Source organism: Pteropus vampyrus, unplaced genomic scaffold (assembly GCF_000151845.1).
Source record: "Pteropus vampyrus isolate Shadow unplaced genomic scaffold, Pvam_2.0 Scaffold78, whole genome shotgun sequence".
NCBI lineage: Eukaryota > Metazoa > Chordata > Mammalia > Chiroptera > Pteropodidae > Pteropus > Pteropus vampyrus.
This window is the reverse complement of record NW_011888859.1, coordinates 1,777,565-1,788,882: the sequence shown is the minus strand read 5'-3', so window position 1 is coordinate 1,788,882 and position 11,318 is coordinate 1,777,565. Positions and strand designations below refer to the sequence as shown.

Sequence of the window (11,318 nt, the reverse complement as noted above, 5' to 3'; positions counted from 1 at the left end):
CTGAGGAGACGATAAATAGAGAGGGAGAGGATATGAATGGACCAAGGACCTTGAAAGAGCAAAGGTGGAAGGAATTCTGGAAGTAGATGTGAGGGTTATCCTTAGCAAGGGAATTGGCAAGCATAAAGTAAAGGTGAGTCTATATATAGACAGACTTTGGGAAATTTGAGAAGTTCAGGAGTATCTCTTGGATGGCTTCAGTTGTGTGTCTGCATAGGTGTTTGTGTTTGTGCGAGCATGCACACACATGCACTCTGAGCAGGGACGTTGGATTGAGTCCTAGTTGGGGTTTTCCATGTGGAATAAGCAGAGATTACAGGGAATGAAGGTGTTGGCAAAAGAAGGGTGTAAGTAACTTTAAAATAGTACATGGAGAGGGAACCGATTCAGAGAGAATCAATTCAAGGAGGGCAGGAGATCGTGTTCAAGGGTGTGGAGGACTGAGGCGGGGTGGAAGCTGGTGCGGATGAAGGAATGTGAGCTTATCAGGGACTTGAGAATACCAAAGTGATCTACCCAAGATGATGACAGGGTTAGGAATGCAGAGAAACCAGTCTCCATGTTCTAATATCATGAATAAATGTTAGGGACTTATCTGGAAACTTCACCAACAATAACAAAGTAGGTAGAAGGTCTCATGGCCTCTCAAATATGACTTCATTTAATCCTCAGAACACCCAGTTTTGTACAGATGTAAGTGACTTGTTCCAATTATATAGCTACTTAGGAGGAGTTCAACTGGGATCTCAGGTGTCCTGACTTCTCAGGTGTCAGACTCCTGTCTGAACTTATTCTACTACGTGACCCTGCTCTGCCCTCGCACAGACCCCCAAACACCAGGCCCCTTCCTGCGTTACCTGGGCTTCTCAGGTGGCTGGGGCCATCAGTACTTTGTATCAACACATTATCATCAATAAGGCTCAGGTATTTTAAATTAACACAATTTTCTTCAACAGTACAACTACAAAAGTAGTGGGCTCTTTAATAGGAATTCCCAGAATACAAACATTGCTCACAATTCAGTTTCTACTAATATTATACAGATAAATAACCATAGAAACAACTGAAAATGCATGAATTATATGAATTAATATAGTAGATTCCATCATCAGTACTAATAAAATGTAATATTACTTAGAACCCAAGAAATAAAAATAATTGAAAACCCTGTTTTTATATTATTCGCTTTGATTATCTTCTTGTGTATTGACTCCAACCAAAAGGATACCTTTTTATTGTTTTTTACAGTAGTTTTAACTTCCCATTACATTTTTCTTTACTTAATATTAAAATATTTAAATTAATTTTTGTGAATAATGAGCTCTCCAATATTGAAGATCCGGCTATGTCTGAAAAATGACTTTTTATAGATTTAATTTTTATTTAAAGCAAGTATTTTAAAAATTATTCAAAACTTTAAACAGCATTTTAGGAAATGTTTAGAAAAAATCATTTAGATTTTCTTTTTTTTTGCTATATCAATCAACCTTTAAATATGTGTACTACTTAAATCCTGTGTATTTCCATTTTACCAAGTATAAGAATGAGTTTTGCAACTTGGAATATTAGTAAATTTGTTCATTGTTTTAAACATAAACAAATTCTAAAGCAACTATAATAGGCCTTGATATGATCTTTACGTTCTTCTTGTCACAAGAATTTAATGTAAGAGTTGTAGCCACTGAGACAGATGTGAATCCTAAATCTTTTCCCCACATGACAAATAGCACCCAGAGCATGTTAACCTAAACTCTGTCTCTCCCTTCACTCCAACACTGCTTTGCACCCACAGGATATTGCTTATTACCAAGCCCTGTCTGCTGAGAGGTTGCAGACAGATGCTGCAAGGATTCACCCCAGCACGTTGTCATCCCAGGAGTTCTATGAGCCAGGACTGGAGCCACCTGCAACTGCTAAACTGGATGATCTGCAGCGTTCTTGGGAAACGTTAAAGAATGTGGTAAGTCTTGGAAACTTGGACTTGTTTAAGCCCAGACACGATTATCATACTGGTCATCTTATGCAATACATGCATAGAGTTTACACACCCCGTGCACAGTTGAATACCCTCTGTTGGGCCACAGAGGTAAAGCAGTGAGGAAAGAAATGTCATAATCTAGAAGATAAGGGGCTGGCAAACATTTGCTAATATCCCTTTCCTTCTTTAGATCAGTGAAAAGCAGCGCACACTCTATGAAGCTTTGGAGCGCCAGCAAAAGTACCAGGACACCCTCCAGTCCATCTCCACAAAAATGGAGGCCATCGAGATGAAACTCAGTGAGAATCTAGAGCCTGGCAGGAGTCCAGAAAGCCAGATGGCTGAACATCAGGTAAAAATAGCGATGACTTCAGTTTCCTGCATGATTAAAAAGGTGCACTCTTGTGACCCACTGGTCTCCGGCCAAGCCTGTGTTCGGGACAGCAGACTGACATTTTTTTTTACTATATCAGTTCTTACAGAGTAAACAAGATCCCAAATGGCTTGTTGCTGCTTCAGGGAGGGACCTCGGAAGGAAAAAAGAAAGCTTTAACCTAATTTTAAAAAGCTACATTCACTAATGTTGCTTTTTCCCTGTTATTACACAACGTGTATTTCCTTATAGTTGCCACATTATTTTTATTTTGTTACAAACCATTGTTATAAGAAAATGTTCCTGGCATCTACCTTCTCTGGGTACTATTGGTTTTGTTTTAAGAAACAGCCAGTGTATGCCCAGCACCTCCTCATTATCACTTAAGAGAACAACTCTCAGACTTTACTGGGCAAAGAAGCAGTTGAAGAATAAGGGGTTCTAAACTATAATCTTGTGATTGTCTCTGACTTGAATCATTTCTCAAAAGGTTATATAAACTAGGCAACGTATAGCTTTGCAAAAGAAGCAGTTGTGATTACATTAACCTAACTCAGAAAAGTATTGGTAAAAATGCATCTATTTAAAATGCATGATAAGGAAGTGCATATATTAAAATCTGGTTAATGCTTTAGCAATATTATTAGGTGTACTGTTAATGTACAATCAGATATAACTGAGGTGCAGGAGTATTAAGGCATGCTTTCACTTATTCAGTCACCATGACATGGGGAAATTCTGCCTGTGCCCAACCCGAACTCAGGAGCATGTGACAATCCTATAAAAGGCAGAAGAAAAGAAAGGTATTTTTAGGTGCAAATTAACACCTATAAAAGCATAATGTGATATGTGTATCTATCAAGTATGGGAAAGTTTATCGGCTTTAGAAGAGAAACTGTATACTTTATCTTTCTGCTACTTTACATTTATATAGTTTTGGAACCCAGGGGAACCTGGGAATACATTGCTTGTTTATAAGTGTAGTCTAAAATAAAATTGCATTCTCTTACAACATAAGACCTTGCAGTATGACACAAAAATAAGAATGTTTCATCTAGAGACAACATATTGAGAAATAGTGATTTCAGGTTTTTGACACTTTTGTTTTGACACTAAGATAAAAGTCAAAGTGCATAACATCCATTTTAGGTCTCATTTTGGAAACCTATCTTCTGTGGGTTTTTTGCTGTCCCAGAGTCACCCATAGTCAGTCTGGTTTGGGGAGGGTGCTATAAAAATATAAAGTTAAAATTAACCTTTGTTTCCCCAGACCAAACCAATCTCGAGGGCAGTCAGAGACTCAGCCAACTGTTAAAATGCAGTTTTCTTCTGACTAACACAGCCCTCTTTAATTGATTCTCTGATGGTCTAACTGTCAACGGCCACCTCATTGTCATCTCAAGGGGCTGTCCAGGTAGCTGTAGTATGCTCCCTGGGGCTCTGTCTGCCCTGCTGTCCCTCTCCCCCCACCCCACCACACCCACCTGTGCTTCATTGTCCCTGGAGGGGCAGGAGAACGTCCCTCCATTCTATTACAGCTCCCTTTAAGCTTCCAAAAGGAATTGGCATGTTATCCAATGGCTGGAATAGGGCGAATTTGAGTGTCACTCGCGTAGATTATCAGCCCCCCATGTTTCCGGAGTCATAGTATGACTTACATAGTATGACTCTCTCTACTTTTGGGTCCCCTCTGCCTTTGTTCAAAGCTCATCATTCTTGTGTCCCAGGTGACCACAGCTCCCGAAGACCCTTCACTGGGTCTCACAGGATTTAGGATCTCCATGAAAACAGGATCTTCCCAGACATTCTAGAGTTCCTAATTAAAAATGCAAATTAGCTCCCACTCACGACCACACCCTGCCTCTCAGTCATTTAGTATGAAAACCCACATGAGCTGAATGTAGAGCAAAGTATTATTTTGTTCAAGGGATTTAATGGAGAAAACTCAAACTTGCACTTTGATGCTAAGTATTAGAAATTCAAAACGAATCCGTGACTTTTTGTCCCTTACTAAGCTGGGTGTGGTAATGCTAAAAATTACAGCAATGAGGAAATGTAGCTAATTCAGTGATGATTACTATTATTTGAGCTTAACGATTATATAATGCTCTAGTGAGAGGGAAAGTATAAATAATGCATTTCTTATGTAATCACAAATCTAACATTTTCCATCTGACCTCCTTTTGCTAACTTCTGCTGTCTGTACCTAAGTTCTACAAATTCTGGAAAGCTGCCCACGTGAAAAGCTAATGGCATCACAATGTCTAAATTGGTTCTTGGCTTCTGGAATGGTACTTAAAAAGTTCCGAGCACTAGTGTAGAATCACTGTTTCTAAATTCCAGTTGAATATGGGCGAAAGAGTCCAGTATGTTTTTTATAGTTCCTAAAAAATTAATAGAAACACTTCCATTATTCTTTCTTTCCCAACCTCTCTTGGAGGTATACGTGTTTCTTTAAAGAGCTAACCTAATTCCTACGTTTTTCCTCTAAACACTTACCTAAATCTATAGAATTTGTGTGGAGCACTGTGCTTTTCTTGCTAGCCTCTCTAAAATGTGCAGTAGATTTAATTTTAAGACATTAATGCTGTTGATAGGCTGCCTTGTGGCTGTTGTTCTGAATGAGCCCTCTGTGGGGGGGACCTTTGTTATGGGCAGCTAACGTTTTGTGGGCATGTGTTGTCTGCCACTCTAAGGCCCAGGACAGATAATAGGTAGAGCCCTGAGGTTATATTTTGCTTATGTTTGTGTAATACATATAACAACTCAACATTAGAAACAAACCATGCTGATACAGATAGTTCTAAAAGTCACAGTGAAATTCAAGTTTACCTTTGGTGTTGAACCAGACACAAACTCGATGTTCTTCTCAGACTTGAGTCATTTTAGAGACGCCCAAGGTAGTTTTCCAAACCACGTAAGTGTCATGCCCACACCCTCCTTATAACCACAAGTCAGAAACCCGAAGACTTGCATTTCATCTTCCTCTCCTTATTTTTAAGTCAGACATGATAAGGAAGCAGCTGGCCACCAGCTGAGACGGTTATGGGTGAAGACATATTTGACTGCCGGACCTTTTTTTTTTTAAAGACAAACTTTTTCATAAATTTGATTGAAAAGCCTGCTTTAGGGGTGGAGTGAATTACTAACATTGTACAAAAAAAAAAGCAATGTGATTGTGGGCTACAGTGGCAGAAAGGAGATAAAAGGAGACTCTAGCAGGTCTTTTGGAAGTCACAGATTTTGAAAATTTGGAATGGCAGCAGGAGTGGGTGGGGTTACTGTAAATGTGAACGTGCAAGGAAAGGCATGGAGGACAGAATGATAATAAATACGGTGAGAAATTGTGAGGGGCTCTTCTTGTTTGTGCAGAGGGTCGATGCAGAAAAAGCCACCATGAGGTTAGTGTAGCTCTGGAGAGAGCTTTAAATTAAACAGGCCAAATATCTGAATTTTACACTTTTTGTCAATCAAGTACCAAAAATGATTATAAAGTAGTAGAAAATAATGTACTGGACAAAAAGCATTTTGAATGTATAACAAACAAGATCAGTCTGTAAATTCATTACAATCCCATTAAAATATCTCAGGAAATTTTTTGGTGGATATTGACAAGCTAAATCTAAATCTATTGACAAGCTACATCACAAATGTATGAAAAGATGTATGTTGGAAAGGGCAAAGGTCAGGAACAGCCAAGACAACCTTGAAGAAGATGCATAAAGTTGAAGGATGGATCTTACCATAGAGTGAGACTTATAAAACTATGGTAATTATGAGAGAGTGGCATTGATACAGACAGCCAAGTGAGTCAATGGAGCAGAATCAGGAGCCAGAAGCACACTTGACCTCCACAGACACGCGACTAAGGTCAAGTGCACAACACCGAATAACAAAGATTTTTAATAAAGCAGGGTCAATTGGACATCCATGTAATAAAAATTTTGACCCCTACCTGTATTGGGCACAAAAATTAAGTTCAGGTGGATTGTAGATCTAACTGTTAAGTTAAAAAAAAAAAAAAGTTTTAAAACAGCTTCTCAAACAATCTGTAGTGAACAATCTTTCTGAACATTTTTTTAAAATTTCTAATCCAGCACAGACCAGCAGTATTTTAGTAATAAAATAAAATACTGCTTGGATAGCATGTTGATGTCAAGTTGCTGTAAAAGTTTCTTAATATTTACCCACAACATCTTTATCTCATCGTGAACTGGTGACAGACATTTTGCAGACAAATACCATTTCCTGGACAATCCTTTGAATAGCATTCTTCTAGAAGATAATGTGTGAGAATATATTCATTATTTCAAGGTAGGGAAAGATCTCTTAAATAGGACACCAAAAGCCCTAACTTTTCCAATAGAGTAAAATGCTGATACATTAGACTACAATAAAATTAAGACTTCTGTTTATCAAAAGGCATTGTTAAACAAGCCTTTTTTCATTTACGGACACATCACGTCACAAAATGGGAGCAGATGTTTGCAATACACAGAACCAAAAGAAACATAGACAGTCTTATCCAGAACAAATAAATGACTCTGCACATCAATAAGAAAAGGAAAGACTCTAACAGAAATGGGCAAAAGATGTTTAGCAGGCAGTCACAAAGGAAGCTATCCAGATGACCAACAAGCATAGGAAAAAGTGCTCAATCTAATTAGTCATCAAGAAAATGCAAATTAAAACCACAATGAGATTACCACTAGGAACCCACTAGAAAGGCTTAAATAGAAAAGATCCACAGACCATGTGACCGTGAAATATGCCACAGCAATGAAAACGATCAGCTTTCTATATGCAGCAACATGAGAGGCTTTCGCAGTCGTGACAGGGAGTAAAAGGGGCCGGACACAAAACAGTGCATCAGGTATAACTCCATTTACAGAGACCTCAAAAACAGGCAGAAGTAATCGGTGACGTTTATCAACCAATGCCACAGTCATCTTTGAGGAAAAGGGCGGTAGTAACTGGGTGGGGGTTCGGGGGGCTTGTGGGGTCCTGGTCGTGTGTTTCTTGATCTGGGTGGCAAGAGCGTGGACACCCGTGCAGTCTATAAGGATTCATAGAGCTGTACATTTAGTCTGTGCGCTTTTCTAGATGTATATAATAATGCGAGTATAATAGTTTATTTAAGAAATTAATTAAATGTGATTACACTTGATATTGGGGAAAGAGAAGGATTTCTTGTTGTTTTGTCTTTAAAATATTTATTGAGAGCCCACTCTGAGAAGGCACTGTGCTTACAGTGAAGCCTACGGTCTATGGAAAAGGTGGGAATTATGCAAATAGGGCAACATTAGAAACTGTAAAATACCGGCAAATACAAAGCCAACGTTTCTTTACTTGAAGTCATGGTTACCTCTCCTACGGTAAGGCCTGTTTTCTAATATACCAATTAAATTCGAAATAAGAATTTCTCCTGTCAAGTCTTCAGCTAAAGAGCAAGTCATAAAACACACACACAAAAAATGAGAAATAAAAACGATGCGTAATTGTCATAAAGATGTTGATCAGGAAAACGGGGTGCCATTTTCCAGAAACTTCTGAGAGTCCTAGAGTAACTCACGAAGGCAGGGGTGTAGCGAGCGAGAAGGGAGTACAGTCTGAGAGGCAGGCAGGAGTGAGACCGTATTGGGGTGGTTAGGAGCTTGGACTTTATTTTAGAAGCAATAAACCACAAAGTATTTTAAAGCAGAGGAGACTGAGGAACTGATTTACCTGTTTAAAAGTTCACTCTAATAAATAAATAAATAAATAAATAGATAAATAATCAAAGTTCACTCTAATTACTTTGTGAAGAGTAGACTGGAGTATAAGCAGGTAGGCCCAACAGTCGACCGTTAATGCAGAGGAGATACGTAGATATACAGGACATATTTGGAGATTAAAGCAGTTGGGTTTGGTGTCGGATTGGATTTGGCAAGTAAAGGAAAGTGTGACTAACGATTCCTAGGGTGGTGCCTTTTATTGAGGTGGGGACGGCAGGGGAGGAAGCGGGCTTTATACAGACTAAGATGGAGATACCCATGAAACATGTAAGTTGAGTATACGAGCCTGAAATTCAGGGTCAGGTGTCGGGGTTAGGAACATACCTTTGGGAGTGTTCGCCGTGAGAAATCATTTAAAGCCTTGGACGGCATCACCTGGGAGGGTCTGTGAAGAGAGAAAAGAGGGCCTGGAGGTTAGCCCCGAGAAAAATTGGGGGAAGAATCACATTGGGAGAGAAAGTGATGAATTTTATTTTCAACATAGAATTGTAGACTCAGACATAATTAAGCATACCCCCTCGGATTATGGATGAGCCTGCTGAAAACCAGAAAGATTAATTAACTCGTTCAAATTTATTTAAGTTAGTGCCACAAATGGTTTTGAAATCAGAAATTTTCTGACATTTTATCTGGTACTTTCATTGTGAAACTTATGTTAATGGGTCCCCTATTTGCTGGTTAAATACCTTCCAGTGAAATATCTTTACTAATGTGACATTTAGCTAGTGATGGGCTTTCTCAGTCCAAAGAAATACATACATGAGCGTGATTCCAGTTTTTTCCGCAGGCCCTGATGGATGAGATTCTCATGCTTCAAGATGAAATCAGTGAGCTCCAGTCGTCTCTCGCAAACGAGCTGGTGTCCGGGTCCCCAGAGTCCGACCCTGCGGAGCAGCTGGCCTTGCAGTCCACGCTCACCGTCTTGGCAGAGCGCATGTCCACCATCAAAATGAAAGCGTCCGGAAAGCAACAGCTTTTGGAGGTAACGAGCAGCTCTGAGGTCACCCCTCACGTCCGCACCGACTCTGACAGTCGTGCTGACACGTATCTGGGTTCCTTCCGTGACCTACATTTTTATTGTTCCCCGCTTGTAAGAAGCTGGTGTCGTGTCTCGGGGAGGGTGTCGTGAGCACAGCACTGTCAGTGTGGAGCCATGAATGCGTCTTTTCTCCCCTTTCTGCCTCATTTCAGCATGACAAATTGAGAATGTGGAAAGCAAATACTTGGTAGGCACAGGCCTTGTGAGGAAAAATTGTGGAAGGTTTGCACAATGGTCTGCTATGTTTAAGAGAATTTTGTCAATAGCGTTACTGGTGCTGTGACGAGTCAATAAATACTGGGTTGCTGGCAGCCAACGCGAGCACACTGGTTCATGAAAATTTATTCTGGCGATTCCAGTTCGTGTTACTTACCTTTAATATTATTTGATCGAGAGAGCAATTTTGGTAACAATAACTTGTGTGTTAAAAATAAGTTATTTTCCTTTTTCTCTCATCATTCCTGGCCCTACGTATATTTGATGTCAGACTGGAGGCTCCATAAAGGCCTTTAGCATGTCTGTTTCCTTGTCTAGCAGCTTCTCTGGGACATAATCAGTTCCTGATACATTTCTCATTAGTATTGTTTTAGTTAGCTACTGGTTATAGCATAATTCAATTAATCATGGTTCTGTTGTTGAGTGTGTGGGCTTTTCGTATTATGCCTATTATAAGATTAGTCAAATCAGATATTTGTCTATTTCTCGTTTGAGAGAAATTTAAAAGCGACGTGTCTGCTCTGTTTAATCTTTATTTTTAACTATTTTTTAAAAGTTTGATTTTAAAAATAGTAAATTATTCATAAACTAAATTTTAAGATATTTAGAGTACCTTAAGAATTAAATTTTTAATTTATAATATTGTCCCCAGTTACTCTATAAATCCCTTGTGGAGTTTCAAAATAAAATGATTGGCCTGGATATTTTTTTAAAATGTAAATTATTTGCCATCATTGAACAAATTCCAGAGATCTAAACAAAAACATTGAATTCCTGTCTTCACTCAAGAAACCAGTAACACTGGGCCACCTCTTCTTGCAGGAATGAATTGCCTAAAACGGCATCATGCTGCCTTTTTAGGTGGACCATATGTCCTTCAAGTTTGCCGCAGTCTTCACCACTCCCTACAGTTTCCCCAGCACCAAGGTCAAGTACCTGCTGCCATTTACCAGCTGTCTTATGCCATTGTTTTGTTCTAATCTTTGATTGATTTCCATCATTCACATGATCTGCCTGGTCCTGCAACTATGTCACTTAAGAACGTTTCAATTCTAGGTGCACATTAAAATCATAGGATTTAAAAAATACTAGCTTTTAAAAAAATACTAATCTTGAGACTCACCTCCAAAAATTCTAATTTACTGTTCTAGTATGCGGCCCAAGCATAAGTATTATTTCAGTTTGTTCTGATGTGCAGCCAGAGCTGAGAACCACTGGTCTGTTGTGTTGAAGTCTAATAATTTTACCCTCGGGTGATCTATGTTACATTCTGCTTAATTCATTAGGAGAAGTTAAATGATCAGCTGGAGGAGCAGAGACAGGAGCAGGCCCTGCAGAGGTATCGCTCTGAAGTCGATGAGCTGGACCATTGGCTCTTAAGCACTAAGGCCACTCTGGACCTAGCACTGGGTACGCCTGAGGAGCCCATGGACATGGACGCCCAGCTGGTGGACTGCCAGGTATGAAAATGGTCTCGAAGGAATATGTCAAATCACAAAGCACGGTTTTAAGTGTAAAAACACACAGAAAACGTAATAAGAAAGGCTTGATGTAGATACAGGATTTTTCACAACCTATATACTTTACATATTTAAAGAACAGAAAAACAATACCTTATAAAAACTTAAATGAAATCCAATCTTGAATTTAGTCTTTTGAAAAATTTTACCAATAATGTCTAATCTTTAGAAAATCTTCAACTTCCTAAGGGACATTTTTTAAAAAGACTATAGATACAAAAACACTTATAGTGTCTATATACGGAGGCTAAAAGAAATACAAAGCCAATGAGAAGAATTCGTATCAGAGAATCAGACTGTGGGTAAATACAGCGGGAAGTGTCCCTAGGTGCTCTGTTGCTGTTTTGGTTCGAATTCTGATATGCTTTTTTGGAAAACTTGGAAAAACAGTCAGTTCTAGGCAGACAGACTAAACACA

At 39.1% G+C, this 11,318-nt stretch overlaps 1 protein-coding gene across 1 annotated transcript in view; it reads left to right on the top strand.

The window, feature by feature from the left end:
* The first annotated feature begins 1,752 nt into the window (after positions 1-1,752).
* Positions 1,753-11,318, top strand: part of LOC111741446 (nesprin-1-like) — a 137,943-nt gene continuing 128,377 nt past the window's right edge. The window contains exons 1-4 of the mRNA XM_023532163.1: positions 1,753-1,960; positions 2,169-2,330; positions 8,913-9,107; positions 10,667-10,840. Coding sequence (XP_023387931.1) covers positions 2,253-2,330; positions 8,913-9,107; positions 10,667-10,840 — 447 coding nt within the window. The 5' untranslated portion in view covers positions 1,753-1,960; positions 2,169-2,252. The remainder of the gene's footprint in view (positions 1,961-2,168; positions 2,331-8,912; positions 9,108-10,666; positions 10,841-11,318) is intronic.